General features: G+C 36.6%; 1 protein-coding gene and 1 long non-coding RNA gene across 7 annotated transcripts in view; one reads left to right on the forward strand and one right to left on the reverse strand.

Moving 5' to 3' along the window:
• Positions 1-17,083, reverse strand: part of TFEC (transcription factor EC) — a 175,933-nt gene that overhangs the window by 26,821 nt on the left and 132,029 nt on the right. For 3 of the 5 annotated variants that reach the window (XM_070512146.1, XM_014838231.3, XM_070512148.1), the window contains one exon: positions 13,798-14,049. In XM_070512146.1, coding sequence (XP_070368247.1) covers positions 13,798-14,049 — 252 coding nt within the window. Of the gene's footprint in view, positions 1-6,835; positions 6,923-13,797; positions 14,050-17,083 lie in introns of all 5 variants that reach the window. The other 2 variants (XM_044763739.2, XM_014838223.3) reach the window with 1 other exon arrangement.
• Positions 23-13,897, forward strand: LOC139045535 (uncharacterized). Of its 2 annotated transcripts, XR_011504055.1 has the most exons (4): positions 23-378; positions 6,010-6,283; positions 11,184-11,279; positions 13,761-13,897. It is a non-coding gene; the product is annotated as an uncharacterized lncRNA (long non-coding RNA). The 2 variants fall into 2 exon arrangements; XR_011504056.1 differs by lacking the exon at positions 6,010-6,283 and having other exon boundaries at positions 135-378.

A 17,083-nucleotide genomic window follows, 5' to 3' on the forward strand; every position in this document is an offset into this window, starting at 1 on the left:
TCTTGAACTATAATAGTTTACTGAGGTTGCCAAATGCCACTAGCATTTATACACCTGGTTGAAAAATACCCGTATATGATAAAAGAAATGAGTTACTATGCACAACCAGAGTTCTGAAAGGAAGGGGTGAAACTAAACCAATGAGTGGAAATTATACGGAGACAGAAGCAAACTCAGAGGCTGATCAGTTATTCGGCTGGAGTGTGGCAGAGGATCGGTCTAAGGTCCCTTCAAATTCCAAGATTCTGCAGTTCTATGAAACGGCTTCCTTCTGAGGCTGCTGGCACAACAGAGTGGGTAGGCTGGTTGCATTTGGTGTCATACAGGACTGGATTCAAACTCCTACCCTGCCATTCACTACTGCCTGTATGAACTTGAGTGAGTTACTGAACTTTACTAAGCCTCTTTCCTCATTTGTAAACTGATAACAGGTAATAATAGTCTCTATCTCATAGGTTAGTTGCGGTGATTAAATTTTTCATGAAAAGTGTTTTGCACAATCTTTGTTATATAGTAAGTACCCAAAGCATAGTAGCTACTATTGTTGTCGTTATCTTTATTGCTGCTGCTTTTTTGACATTAAAAAATTCCTAAATAGTAATTCGCCATTTGTGAATTTTAGAATATTTCTTTAATATGCAATTGCTGAGCACCCATGATGTACTAGATATTGTACTGGGTGCTGAGAAGAAAATAATCAACAAGTAGCTGTTCTAGGCTCCAGGACACAGCAGTGAACAAGACAGACAAAATCACTTCTTCAAGGAGTTTATATTCTAGGAGTGGAAGTACACAATAAATAGGCATGTAAAATAATAAATAAGATAATTTTTGTTACTCTTATCATAAGATATTGATTTAGGGAGTAATGGGATGGGGTCTTTTAGTAAGGGAGACTGTGGAAGGCTCTCGAGTGACAAGGTGATATTGACTAAAGGTCTGAAGCATAAAGAGGCAGTCATGCCAAGTTCTGAGGCAAAAGTATTCCAAGCCAAAAAATGGAAGTTCAATGGTCGTAAGATGATAATACGTGTGTCATGTTCAAGGAGCAGGAAGAAGGCCATTGAGACCAGAGCGTAAAACTAAAGGGAAGTGCTGACTATGGTAAAGTGCCTGAATCATATTCTGAGGATTTCAAGAAGTTAATAGAATGTTAAGCAAGGAGAAAGACGATCTGATTTTTGCTTTGTGAAGATCATTTCATGGCTGTGTGAAGAACAGCTGTAAGGGGCAAGAAGTAGCAGGGAGGTTAGATAGGAGTCTGTTTCTGAAGTTCAATCAAAGAACATGGTAGCCTGGAAAAGTGTTTTAGTAGAGGAGCTGATAAGAAGCTGCAAGATTCAGGAAGTCTTGGAGGCTGATTAGAAGGACATACTGATAGATGTGGGGTATGGGAGTAAGAGAGAGAAGAGAAAAATGACCTTTTTTGGCTTTAGATGAACTAAAAGCAGATTTGGGGGGCACAAAAGCTTCTTTTTAGTCATACTAAGTTTGAGGTGTTTGTTAAAGTCACAAAAGATGCCAACTAAACAGCAAGATATATGAGTCTAGCATATAGTGGAGACATCTAGGCTGGAGATGGGTTGAGATCATCTACAAAGTGTATAGATATATGAGAAAAGACGGCCTAAGACTGAGCCTTGGGACACTAGCATCTAGATGTCCATTAAAGGACAAAGAACCAGCAAGATGGGTGGAAAACCAGAAAATATGGTGCCATGGAATCCCATGTAGTACTTTAACCATGGCAAATGCCACTAAGAAAACACGTCAGATAAGAATGGAGAATTTACTATTGGCTTCTGCACTGGCTGGTTTTAAGAGCTCTTTTAGAATTGTGAGGACAGAAGCTCTGTTGAAGAATAGAGAATGGCAGGTGAGGAAAAGGAGGTAGGGTGAAAATGGAAGCAGTGAGTTTTGTGGGAGAAAGGGAGTTGTGAAAAGACATGATAGCTAGAAAGGAAATGTGTTCAAAAGGAGTTGTTTGGTTTGGTTTGATTTTTAGGGAGTGTTATTAAAGACTAGTGTAATGCTGATATTAATAATCCAACAGATCAGAATACATTGATGATATAAGAAAAGGAAGAGCTATTTAGAGAAGGAAAGTCCTTGGAGGAGTAGGAATGAGTGGGATCCAGAACACAAGTGGTGAGGCTGGCTTTAAACTGTGAACTGGGACGATTATTCTATTACAACAGAAGGGATGGCAGAAAAAAAAGAAAATAGATGCACGTGGTTTAGTAGAATTGGTGATGCAAAGCTAATGCGTAAATTCTAATCTGATTGCATATATTTTTCCTCTAAAATATGCTGTGAAAGAGAAATCAGCTGAAAAATGGAGAAGGGACAGGGAATTGTGAAATTTGAGGAGAGAAAGTATAAAAATGTTGTCTCAGTTAATGGGACTTTCTCCCAGGGAATAGCTGTAGTGTTGTCTGGTAGTGGTGAAAGCACCTGTGAAATTCTGGTGATACATCTGAGTTGAGTCTAATGAATAATGTGGTAAAATGTTAGCCCTTCAGCTGCTCAGGTTAAGATGCGGAGTGAGATGAGAAATAAGTTTAAACAGGGTTGAAGTTTTGCCAGGAGAGCTAAATGAAGGAAAATGGGGACATGTTCAGAGTGTTTGCAAGAGAATTAGTCATAGCAGTTGATCAAGGACCCTAGACAGGTTAAGGAATAAATTTTCAAAATGTTGCAAGTGGTGAGCAATAGCCACTGAAGACAGTGATAGGGTCCATTGATTTGGAGTCTCCGCAACTTGAACAATTGGTGAAGTAAGAACACTAGAGTGGGTGCACCAAAAAATTAGAATGTAATGGTCAAAAACTGTGAAATAAAAATGTTATGGGATAGAGAAATTGGTGATAACAGGATCTAAGATTAACCATGTGAGCAGATGACTAAATAGGGAGGAGAAAAATATCATTAACTAAAGAGATTGAGAAACTGAGAGGTCAAGGTGTGAATGAAAGAATGACTGACGGGGCTGAATATTTCTTGCACTTTGGCTCTTTTCAGTTCAGTTTACATAGTTGTTGCAGTAAGAACTAATTGACAGGTGGCTAACATTCTTGATCAAATAGAATTGAGAGGTAAAGTCTGCTTAATTAATTAGAGTCTAGTCACTAATCACGGAACACTCATTTCTGGGTCAGAAATACTTAGGCTAAATGGATCTGTGAAAACCTTGAACTACTTCCTTCAACCTGTATAAATTTGAAGAACAATCACAAGTGGTCCAAGCTTCCCCTCAGCAGCTTCCAAATTTCCCATCCACAGAAGTTATAACATGATGTTTAGTTAGGCCTGTGTGCAGTGGTCCTTGGATAAATCTTAGCTAAGTGACACCCAAGGTTTTCTGCTTGGGCCACAGAAAAGGAGCCTCAAAGTAACTAATAGCACACCCAATAGATTGCCCCTGAAATTTCACACATTCCTCTGAGAACAAGAGAAAATACATGTAAAATAATTAGAAAAGTGTGTGCTATATAGAGGTGATAAATTAATAATAATTACTATTATTGATAAGTATCCCCACTTTTGAAGCTTGCTATAATGGGTGTCTGTTGGTTGGGCCTCTCTAGAATTCATTCACATTTATTTTGGTAAAAATTCCTATTCTCCTGGTTCTCACTCTTACTCTAGGTAATTTGTTGTATGGGGCTGCTCAATCCACAGCTCTAGGGTAGGCCCAAGACCCAGAGAAATTGGCTTAGGAATAGATATATGACAGAAATTGCTCCAATAAGAATTATCCCAGGGATTTAACTAGAACTAAGGAGAAAAGGAAGCTCTCCTTCTCTGAGATTGACAAGGCTGACCAAATGTATTCATTAGGATGCATTTGGTTATGACAATCAAAAAATCCTGAAACAATTAGCTTATAAAAATCAAGACAAAAAAATCTTACATATTGTGAAACTCATAGGGAAAGAATTCTCCAGGGGCATATAAGCAGCATCTCTTTGCATTTCTCTTGGCTTTTCTTCTCCCTTTATGTCTTTTGTTTTTTCTTAGCTTATTTACCTTCTGGGCAATAAAATGACTACATAGTCACATTGTCTTATAACATCATGGAGAGGCAAAAACTTTCCCCTTCTTGGGTTTCCTTTAAAGACTGAAGAAATTTCCTGGAAGGCCCTAGTAACTGCTCAACAGGCCAGAAGTGCAACACAAGCGCAGTCTTAAAACACTGTCTGGCAAGGGAAATGGGGCCACCAGGATTGGCTTAAATTAATTGGAAACTTCCTCCTTCTTGTGAAGGAGTGAATGTCTGAAAAAAAAAAAAAAAAACTGGGTTAGCAAGAAAGAATTGTGTGCATAGCTGCTATGTGTCTGCTCAGCAGTGGAGAATAAAAGCCAGCACAGAAGAAAACGAAGGCGAAGTTTTATGGAGGGATGCCCACATACGATATTACTTAGGAATCTTTAAATGACATGAACCAACAAATTCCTTTCATTCTTAAGCCCCAAATGAGCCAGGTTCTGCCATCTACTGCCAAAAGTTCACTGGCTAATATGCTTACTCAAAGCATTCCTCTTAATCCAACAGTCTTTATTTTTACCCACATGAACTATAAAAATTCTTTTTTTAATAATAGTTTTTTATAGAGTTCCCTACCTCTGTTCTACCAGCTATTCTTATACATTCTCTGTTTTTCTCACTCCTGCTTTTTCTTATGTTGGTCTCTTAACTTGCTACTTTCCCACCTTCGTATCAACCTCTTAAAATCTTAACCATCCTTCACAACTATATTTCAAATATCATCTTTTAAGAAGACATTTCCCAAAAACATCTCAATCTAGCATGGTTTCTCCCTCACTCGAACTCCAGAGCAACTCTCTGACTAGCATTTAAAATAAACACAGGTGGTCTACCAAGATTTAACATAAAAACAGCTTTGGAGACAAATATTTTTATCATTCTCTTAATGCAGAAGAGGAAAGCAAAGTAAAGAGAGGTGAAGTGACTCGCCCAATGTCTAGATTAGAACCTGGGTTTAACACTGAGTTCCACACTCTTTCCCTCCTGCCTCTCAGGTGTGCCTCACGGCACTGCTCTACTGTCATATGGTCTCGCAACATGTGAATTGCACCTCAACTTTTAGTTTCCTATGGTGTGTGTATTATGCTTTGCACATAACGTATATTGAAGAGATATTTGGTTAATTGAACTGCTTGGTTTTATATGTGGATATAGATGTATCAATGATTGCTGACTCGTCAACAGCAGACATTTTTTTATCTAACTACAGATAGGCCACTAGTATCTATCTTTTTGAAAGTACATTCTGTATATCAAAAGGAAACTCAGGATAGCCACTGCCAACTATTTGTACTGAGTAAACCATTCTATGCAGCCTCTACAAACAAGTAAGATAATTTGACAAAGAGAATGTTTCAACATACAATTTCAATGAAGTAAGTACCACATACAAAGGAGAGAAGATTGTGGGAAATTAATGTCATTTCCTCAACCCAGAAGTTGAATACTGGTTAAGAAAATAGTATCCTCATGCTGTGAAATTAGACAGACAGAAATTAGCATTAATAACATATTTATCTAGAAAATTAGTCAGATTTCATGTAACTATGCTGCTTGAAATCTGAAGAGAAGAGGTAGAAAGAATTGTCACTCCATTCTAAAAAAAAAAACTGCAAAAAACACTAAGTTTTAAACCTCATTTGACCTTTGTCAGATAATACTAGTATTAGTGACTTGTCATAAAGTAGAGATCCTGCATAATAGAGAAGAGGAAGAAAGAGAGATTTCTCTTTTTAGATAGTTTATTTCAAGATTAAAAAAGAAAAACGGGGTTCTTTCTCCAGCTTTTTCTTAAGGTCTTCAATTTAAGATATCCATCATTTACATAGCCATACCCATTGAGTTGGTGATAAAAAGTATCCACACTATGCATTATATTCAGAATTCACTTTCTTTAAGTGAAATGTTTAAAGTACAATTTAATTGTAATCTTTCATATTTTTTCTTTTGTGTTCTAAAAGGTCTAAAACCATGAACAAACGAACCAACAAAAAACCTTCAAAATGTGTGGAAAGAGCTTGCACACCCTTTACAGATCATATTTTTAGTAATTAACAAATGAACAATGAGAAGACAACAGCAATCAAAGAGGAGATGATACCATCCCTTCCTTACATAACATTCCAGGAATTTGTGCTGATTTCAATATGGAAGTCTGTCTGTGTACCTCAAAGCAAGGGAGGCCTGCCCCACCTTTCTTCAGTTCATCTTTACGCTCTCGTTATTGGCTCAGAAGTAAAGTTATGATTTTTTGTTATTATAAGCTTTTTCTTTCCTCTACAAGGTGTAGAGCCTCTGAATCTGATAGCTGTTAGTCAAGGTAAAATAGTCAACAATTAGCCATGAGCTTGTGAGGGCGTTTGATTATATGCTGTGCTTAAAACAGGAAATCTGAAAATTTAGTCACTCATAGAAAATGCTATAGCAGATTAGATATATAATTAGACGGGTGTTTATAGAGACTAAAGAGAGAGAGAGAGAGATGATAGAGAGAGAGAAAGATCATAGAGAAATAGATGATAGATAGATAGATAGATAGATAGATAGATAGATGGATGATAGGTAGATGAGATAGTGCAAGCCCTATCATTTATCTTCTTCAATGACATTATAGAACCTTTTTTCTGCACCAATAAATATTTTCAAATATTCGTCTATTATCTTGTGTCTGTTTCAAAAGTACAGAAGAAAACACCATTTACTAATCAAATGAAATTTCTTTTTTTATCATCAGAAGCTCGTATTTATTGCAATCTAATTGACCTCCTCAGGTCTGGAAACACTTACTGTTCTTTGCATTAGCAGAGGAGAGTCTGTTCCTTCCTCTTTAAAACTTGATTCCATACCGATTATATCCTCAATAACGTCCTCCATCTAGCAAAATATAATACATTTAGAATATTGTGCGTGATAGTAAAAGTTGTGCTTCAGCCTGAATTTAGAGAGGAAAATTTTAACAACCTTTAAAAGTTTTTTTTTTTAGGATGTTTAAGTTAAGAGTATAGGTCTATCAAACACCAGAACATTTTAGAACTTAAAATGAAGTAATCCTGACACTCTGACAGGTGCTGTTTTCCTCGCATTTGCTTCCACCAGCTGGCAGGTGACGGCTGGGGAAATCACCGTGCGCTGGTCCCCTGGAAATCAGTATCCACATCAATAGAGTGGTTATCGTGAAGTACCTCAAGCCCGAGCCCATACACTTAACATGTAGAGAGAGGACTTCCTACAAACTTTATTTTTCTTTTAAAATGTTCTGATTGCACCTTACAGGTAGATACCCAAATATCAGTGGTCAAACTTTAGCTGATTAGTCCACGTGAATACAAACAACACAGAAGCATATTATCCAACTTTCCCTAATGACCAATAATAATAACGGCAATAATAACAACAACAATAATCATAGACACTTTAAACAGTAACAATAACAAACACTGATACAGTGCAGGAGATGTACCAGGCACTGTTCTATGTGCTTTGCATGCATCAGCTCATTTAATCTTCACAACAACCCTGTGAAGTGGATACCATCATTATCTCCACCATACAGATGAGGAAGCTCAGAGAAAAAGAAATCCAAAAACTTGCTCCGGATTATACAGCTCACGGGTAACAGGGCAGGATTGAAATCCTGGACACCTGGCTCTACAGTTCTAATTTAAATCAGCTTTCTACTCCCTTTTGCAACTCCTTTCTAAAATAGTCTTCCTTCCTATACTTTCCTTCCTTTCTATACTTTAGCTGGAGGAGATTTAAAAAGCTTATTTTGAGGCTGGCCCCGTGGCTGAGTGGTTAAGTTCGCACGCTCCGCTTCGGTGGCCAAGGGTTTTGCCGGTTCGGATCCTGTGCGAGGACATGGCGCCACTCATCAGACCATGCTGAGGCGGCATCCCACATGCCACAACTAGAAGGACCTACAACTAAAAAATACAATTATGTACTTGGGGGATTTGGGGAGAAAAAGCAGAAAAAAAATAAAAGATTGGTAACAGTTATTAGCTCAGGCACTAATCTTTAAAAAGCTTATTTGATTTTATTTTGTTTTTTTAAGATTGGCCCTGAGCTAACATCTGTTGCCCATCTTTTACATATATATATATATATAACTGTAGTACTCTGAATTTCCCAAGACAAGAGCAGAAACAACCAGGAGCAAATTCTGGAAGATATATAAAAATACTTTACGATTTTGTTAATGTTATCCTCTAAGCATGATTTCTGAGAAACTTAGAGACTCAAATGTTCAAAGATTTCTACTAAGATACTTCCCAAGGTAATATGCCAAAAAAAAAGGGAACACTATTCTTATATTAATTTAGCACTACTTATTGAGCAATATTTATTGCAAGACCTTGTCGTAGGTGCTAGAGCTATAAAAGCAAACAGCACAAACTCTCTGCCCTCATGGAGCTCAAACTCTGTTGAGGATATAGACAATAAACAGCTTCATAACAAGCAGTGCTGTGAAGAAATTAAAGCAGGTAAGTGGATAGAGCTTGATGGGGATGAGTGTTATTTTAGAAAATGGTCAGAAAAAGATTTACTGATATTTGAACAGAGACATGAACAACACGGAGAAGGGTAGTCCTTGGAAAGGAAGCAAAAACTCAAAGATCATAAGGTAGGAACAAGCTCAGAGTGTTTGAGAAAGAGTGAGAGGGCCAATGAGAATGGAGTGGAGTGAGCAAGGGCAAGAGAGGTTTGAGAGGAAGTTGAAAAGTAGGCGAGGAACTTACACTATAGAATCCTCTAGGCCAACGGCATCCAATAAAAATGTCTGCAGTAATAGGAACTTCCTATGTCTGCACTACTCAATGCTGTGGCAACTAACCACACATGGCTACTGAGCGCTTGAAAGGGAGATAGTATAACTGAGGTACTAAACTTTTAATTTCATTCAATTTTTAAAGATTACATCAAATTTGAATTAATTTAAATTTAAAATAAAGAGCGACATGTGGCTAGTGGGTACCATATCCAAAAGTGCAGAGTAGAGACCATTGTCTGGACTTTAGGCATCATTCCATGAGCATCGAGAGATCTTTAAGAGAGCTAGGATAATACATGTGCGTGTTTGTGTCTTTTGGTTAGTCCAGTCTCTGAAAGTTTGAAAGTATGTTATTGATTGTTACTAAACTCAGAGTTTAATTTCACGATATTTCTTTCATTCACATTTCATCATTAAATGGACAACAAATTTATACCGAACGGATGTGAAGAATACCTAAGGGAAGAAGGATGCTAAACATAATTTGTGGTAAACGCTTTTCTTTGGGGCACTTCTGATAGTTTCAGTAAAAACCACACGTAAGTCATTCATCTTTTTTCTTTGAGGAAGGTTAGCCCTGAGCTAACATCAGCCACCAATCCTCCTCTTTGCTGAGGAGGATTGGCCCCAAGCTAACATCTGTGCCCATTTTCCTCCACTTCATGTGTGGGACACCTGCCACAGCATGGCCTGACAAGCGGTGTGTAGGTCTGCAACTAGGATTCGCACCAGCCAACCTCGGGCCGCCAAAGCAGAACTTGTGAACTTGACCACTGCGCCACCGGGCTAGCCCCCCATTCATCCCTTTTCTTTCTGGAAGCTTACATTATAAATGAACCAGTCTTTTGAATCTCCAATTTTTCCCTCTTGCTATAAACATGGTTAGGTTTCTCCTATTCCGGAAGGAAACCCTTCTTTCTTACATGTGGAAGTTCATCCTCCTCGGAGGCTCTGCTTTTGCCTTTAACACTATCCCTCATTTCTGCCATCTATCTACATGACTATCTTTTTCCCTAATTTATTGAAGACATTGGTTCTTCCATTATCCTAAATTGATTTTAAGATTTAAAATTTGCTTCACAGCTTCCAGAAATCTTCATAATTAATCACCTCAGAATCCAGTTGTTATTTTTAAAAACACAACAAGCACAACATTTTACATTAGATGAAACAGAATTAAAAGATTAGACAAAAGAAGAACTACAAATCAGCAGAATAAGCATCCTCTGAGTGATAAATGAAGACAAAGAAATGCAAAGGAAGAGCTAATTATTTTGACTAAAATCAAAACGGAGATAATAAGCATGGAAAAGATGAGGTTTAAGGACAAAGGAATGCACATTGCACCTAAAAAAGTATACAATAGCAACTGTCAGAACTCTGTGGAAAAATAATACTGAACATTTTAGCTCACCCCTCTCAAAATTACACATCTGAATTGAGCCTTTTCTTTACCATTCTCTAGGCCATGCCTTGGGTCTTCTCATCCTCTAAACTGCTTCGTCTTTGAAATGTTAAATTCTATTATCTCCCTCATCGTACACAGTCTTCCTTTAGATCCAGTCTAGACCCTGGGCCAGATCAGCTGAACAACTTTAATTTCATGACTCTCTCTGCCTTTGCCCTAGTCCCATCCTTGGTTCACCGCTCTCTTCACTATATTCATGTTCTCCAGCTCTCTTTCTCATTCAAGTTTTCAAGTACCACACATGCTGACAACTCTCAAATATCTTCTGGTCTAGATTATTCCTCCTCAAGGCAAACCAGCCTTTCCATACGGTGCCCTCATAGATACCTCAGCTCTAGCCTGTTTTAATAGAGGACCCCCTAATCTTTCACTGCATTATAGAAATAACCTGCCTTCTCTCCAGGCTTCTTCCCCTACATACCTGATGAGTGATATTAAAGTCAAATCTGATTATGCCACCCCAGCCCCTACATTTAGACCCTTCAAAGATTTGGTTTTGTTTAACATGGATTACCAGCCCTTCTGTGATTTGTCTGTTACCTACGTCTCTGATGTCAGCTTTTGTTACCATCTGCCTCTCATTTTTACTCACCTCAAGCTGTTTCCCATCTCTATTCTTTGTTCATGCTATCCCACCTGGCTAGATGCCCTACTAGCCATTTTCCTCTAAGTCATACTACTGATTTACTTCTGATAAGAACAGCACTTCTGTGCTCCTATCTATACCACTGCCCTTTCTATGTAATATTATAATTATTTGCTTACTTTTTTTCTCTTCCCCTCAACTAGGAGCTCCTAGAGGGTACAGAGGATAAGAAAAACAAGACAATGAATAATTAAAATGTAGCATGTTCTGTGAAAATGTTATAAGTGCAATTTTTATCTGTATGATATAGGTATTACTATGAAAAGTGAGAAACACGCATCTAATCCACACAGAGAACCACCAAGGAAAGCACCTTAAAGAAGACACCTGAAATGAATTTTGAAGAGTAAGTTGTAATTATCTAGACAAATGGTAGAGATTGACTGAGTAGTTGGTAAAGAAAGGATATAAGAAAAGAGAACCTGGCCACGGTGAGAATTCCTAGTGAAGCCCTGTGGCTAAAGCACAGAGCGCCCTGGGGATGCTCAGTGATAACTCTGGGTCAGGAGGCAAGGGAGAAGTGTAGAAGGGTCCTGTGTGCCAGGAGTACAAATTTGGATTTTTATCCCAGAAAGACACATGCTCTTAAATGCTTCTTTTGATTTTATATTTCATCGTCTTGGGGACCTTTAATCACCAAGTTACTCTTAATTCCAGCTCCCAAATCCTAACTCTAAAGGTGCTCTCACAGACTTACTCTGTGGTAGCCATGATTTCTGGGGTCTTCTTTGAATAAACATAATGCTCCCTGATTTTATGGGAGTACAAGTTAGGAGCAAGAAACACCAAAAGATGATGACCACCACCATCTCCCGAGCCCCTACTCTGCCCTTGTGGGAGGAGCTTTAAAACCGTAAGCTCTTCAAGGTGTAGAAATGTCGGTGAGAGAGGTAAAAGATTGAGACCACACAGCTATTTAAGTGGTGGTTCTAATGCCTTCTGTCTGAGCTTAATGACTACACACTTCCTGCTTTGTGACATGGACTCCCAGCCCCAATCAAAGAATATCAGGAAATTGCAACCACATAGGATATATCTTAGCTGTCAAAGATAAGAAGACTGTGAATGATGACAGTATGTGAAATTGTATACATCATAAGTCAAATTCAAAGAGAACACACACTGATTAAAACTATAATAGATTGAATGAAATTATGATTAAATGGACATTAATGATGGAGGAGACTTCTATATACATAGTTTAAAGTACAATGGTTAAAAAAATGGAAAAATTTTGTCTGTAGCCAATGTATGCATTGCCCTGAGACCATTATACCACTTGGGGCTTTCAACTGTTCCCAGCCATGCAACTCCCTTTGACTGACACCACCTGAAGGGCCACTAGGATCATGTAAATTTCTTTTATAATGTACAAACTTATTATAAAACAAAAGGTAAGCTGTGTGCACAAGGAATAAAAATATTTACTAAGAAAAATGGAAAAGACTGATATATATTACTTATCTTTTCTCATTTTTTAGAAAACATATTTCATAAGATACATAATAAGATCACTTTCTGTGTTTTGCCTAGAATTGACTGGCATATACATATCCTTTGGGATTTGTTTTTTCCTTTAGAAATCCATCTTCCACATAAGGAAACGAACTTTGGAAGAAAGCAATTGTAAGATAAATTGTATTGGGCGAGTTCTAATATTTACTGTACAGATGATTTTTATCCTAAAACTATTTTTATGATCTTCATGGAGTGAATAGAGAACCTAGTTCTACCTTCATTATTTTTTTGTAGAAAATTCTTTATATATCCACTATTGAAACTGTAAGGAAATATACATGTAGAGATTTATGTCCACTTTTGGATTTCAAAGAGTCCTTTTTTCAGTGGTTCTATATTTCACTAAACTATCTACCAGATCCTTATTCTTTACCCTTTTCCAGATTAACATAAAATTTGTAAAGAGAAATTTTTCTTTGTCATTTGGAATTCAAATAATGGGATACTGAGCATTACTCTTGTACCTGGAGGCTACAGACTTAAGAGCTAAAAAGCAGCAACCTGAAATCAGTAATAAGTACCAGAAATGTAGATTGGGAGGTTAAACCTGGGAGATCATAGGACCATGGCTCCATCTAACAAATCAAACGGAAAAAAAGAAAAAGAGAAGTACAAAAAGCTCAGTTATTAATGTAGTTTTTCTACATTGAGATATTAAAGGAAATCTTTTCCCCAGTTCCAGTTATTCCCAGTTCTATCCATTTTTCAATAGTTTTTGAAGGTGCATTTACAGCAATTCACAATAAACATAAACTCCGTGAAGCTAAACACTCTTATTCATTTTGTACCCTCAGCACCTCTAAATTCTTGTTAGTTAGTAAATGGTAGGCAAGTACTTGTTGAAAGTAGGAATAAATGAATAGATAATCAATAGTAAAACATCCAGATATAATTCCATAAAATATTAATTGCAACAAAATTATTAGTCTTATTCTAATGAACATTCCTACAGCACATATTTACTGCTATTCAAACAACTTCTGCCTGTTTTATTTTAATGGGTATCTAAGATAATATAACTTGATAAATATTTTAACTAAAGTTATCGGAAAACCTTTACAATTAGAGCTAAATCTTCTTAACATTAGATGTCTCAATGTTAGAGCCTATTTTGACTCACATTAATACACAACTGAAATGAATACTAAAAATGAATTGTTATATTTTATTATGCATAATAATTAATATGTGTATACCCAATTAGTATAAATTAATAAATTAAGACAACCCTTTTGTTAAATGAATTTGCATTTGGAATGTTTACTATAAAAATGTCGACTTCAATTTCAACTCTTTTTTTTTCCAAAAGCTGATTATATATTTTTACAAGCAGCCATTAGACATACATGCCATTCCACATTGTCATCGTCTTTCCTAAGAGTCAGCAGCTTGGTGAGTGGATTTCCAGTGAGACCAGTGTCACTCTCGGGAGACGTGTGTCCGGGCTGTACCAGAAGTGCTCTGCCCTGCGTTGGAGGGTGTGACCGTTTAAGAGTCTGACTGACGATTTGGTGGTCAAGGGTCATGAAGGGTTTTACTTGTTCTCTTTGGACTTTCTGTAGCTGAGTCCTCGCAGGACTTTCCAAGTGTGCTGGGACCTACAAGATAGAAACCAAACAAATGCAATGTGCAGCATCTCCTAGTAAGTCAGAGTTCCACTTTCAACAATTGAACTATGTCAATAAACACACTATAATATCTAGATTCTCTCAAATTTATGGTCTATGCTTCTTCTATCTAATTATGTAAGATATTAATGGATGATAATTTTTAAAAGGTAATTTAAACTTTACTAAATTATTTTAAATACTAACCAAGTTTTCAGAAATAGCCCACAAAATAACATGCAACTGAAACAAAATTTGGAATAAATATATAAGCAGCAATACTTTTTGAGGGTCTAAAAAAGAAGTCCTAAAATAATATAAGGAAAATATGGCTGATTCACTACTAGCAGTGATTTTTATAAATATGTATTTGTTGGATTCCTTTCGATTACATACAAATATTCCATGCGATATAATCACAGCTATTTTTTACCAAATTAAAAAAAATTGTCCATGAAGGAGTAGAAACTAGGAATATAGATTCCTATATCAATTAATTAATATTAGTATATTAATTAATATACTAATATTAAGTGTGATGCTTTATGGGCAGTGAAAATCTAGATGATTTTTTTTCACTTTTCTGTATTTTCCAAGGTTTCTATACTTATTTTTAAACTCTTCCATATTCTCATTTTATAATAATAATAATTTGGTAGAGTCACGGTGAAATGACAGAAAGAAGCGTTCAGAAAAAAATCTAACCGATGTCGTGTGCCAACTGAACAACTGTCCAATATTTGGAAATCCTTTTTTCAAAACATCGATTTAAAATTCTGGGCATCTTCTCCCTAGTTATCACAGTTAACGATATGCCATTATTTATATAAGAACAATTTTAAGCATTTCAAGCTTTCCCTTTAAAAATCTCTGAACGTGGTACTGCCTGCCAGTCTCCTTTAGATTTACTGGGCTGTGATGTGGCTTCTAATACGTTTTCCTCAAGTGGCCTATATGTAAACCTATTTAATATTTCCCTCGTGTTAAACAATAGTAAAGATTGCTGTACAGTGCTTATTTTTCCTTTTATTTCAGTTACACGCATACTCCTTAAATCCCTTAACATGCATTAGCTCAGATAAATAGCCTTTACAGAATATTTTGCATTTAAATTAGCTGGTTTGGGGTACAATATTGTAGTAGTTCCTTTAGTTTAATTCTGTTATGCTGACATTTTTAGCATTATTTTAATTGTACTACCATAAAATAATTTTTCAGTCATATAAAAAAGATTAAGGTTGGTAATAAAGATTACACATATTACTAATTATATTGCTATGAGCTTTAAAGTTGTAAAATAACGTTTCATTAAAATGCCTGTGGTGATTTTTTTAGGGGAGCTATTTAGATTATCCTACAGTTTCAAGCTAATCCTTCTTAATCTGTATACATTTACAAAATATACATTATAAATAACATTTTCAGATTCACAAATCTGAATGATCTTTCGCACAATGTACCTGAATGCTAAAGAGTGTTGCATATCTACAAATGCCTCTTGGTCTAAGAAAAGCATGTTGAATGGGAATTTACCATGTTCATTAACTAATTCATTTTTCACTTTTCATCCGTTGACTCTAAAAGCCATTAGAGTACTTATTGATTTTGCGTCATATCAAGAGCACAAGAGAAGTCGTAAATGTGATCGCAGGGCTCTAGGCATTTACAATCTAGTTGGGCAGTGTTAATATCAACTACAGCAAAAACAACAATAATGATGATAATAATAATATGCAACAGGTACCAGGCACTATGCTAAGCAGTTTACATACATTATTTCATTTAATCCTTGTTACAATCTTAGGAGATAAGCATCATTTGTATCTCCATTGCACCATATAGATGAAGCCATTGAGATTTAGAGAGGTTGAAGGACATGCCTATTATCACTCTGATAGTGAGGAATGGAGCTGAACATAGAGCCTGCCTCCCTAAACACTATGAAATATTGGCTCCTGACCAAAATGACTGGAATACAAAGCAAAACCTCAACAATGTGTACAATGAATTTAAAATGTCACAAAGAGTTGTGGTTTTTAAAAAGTAATTGGAAGAGAAGATAGTTATAAATCAGGTGTTGGAAAGAGAAGATCCTGCATAGGGTCACAGGGAAGGAAATCTCAAAACAAAAGGTCAAAAAGAAAGAAGACAAGAAGTTGGGAGACAGTTGCAAATGCTAGTCACAGAAAGGAACTCACGAATACTTTTTCTTTCTCAACACAAGACTACCATCTCCTCTTTAGACCACTCTATACAGACACAGAATAAAATATAAAATGGGACCTACTCTAATTCTGCCTAAATTATTGGTTATTTATAGGGAATTACAAAGGTTTAGCGGGCATTGAGGTCTGTCTTGGACACTATCTAGACAACATCTGTAAACTAAGCATAAAAGTCTAGAAGCTTAGCAGAGCAGGGTAAGATTCAATGGAAAGTGATTAAACTACTTCCCAGAAAATCTCTGTCGTTTCCAGTCCTGGACTGACGTCAGAACGATAGAGACAACTAAGTGTGAAACATCAGTTAAACCATGTGCAGCCAATTTTAAAATACTTTTAAATTGCCTGGGATCTGAAGACACAACCATAAAACTATCTATTGGATTTGTTTTACTGAAGGTCCCAGTATTTGGTTGGATGGAATAAACAAAATTATAAGGTGGCATTGTTCATTTATTCACTTTTCCAGAAATATTTTTTGAGTGCCAAGTGTGTGTGCACTGCATGGTGGACTGAAGGTGGAAGGGAGATAACCACCATGCCTGCCTTCGAAGTGCTTGCAGTCTAGTCACAATCCAGACGGAGGAGAAAAATGTGAAATCTCCAAGGGCAAGGACTGTGTTTATCTTATTGGCTGCTGAGCTGCCATACTTTCTACACATAACCCAGACAATGGCACACAACAGGCATTTTAAAATATGTGTTCATATGTGTTCAGTGAATCAATGAATGAAATAAGGTGTCATTAAAGTACAATGTATGAGTAACTATGGTGACCACAGAGAGCTTTGGGAATCCACTAG

Source organism: Equus asinus, chromosome 1 (genome assembly GCF_041296235.1).
Source record: "Equus asinus isolate D_3611 breed Donkey chromosome 1, EquAss-T2T_v2, whole genome shotgun sequence".
NCBI classification, from domain to species: domain Eukaryota; kingdom Metazoa; phylum Chordata; class Mammalia; order Perissodactyla; family Equidae; genus Equus; species Equus asinus.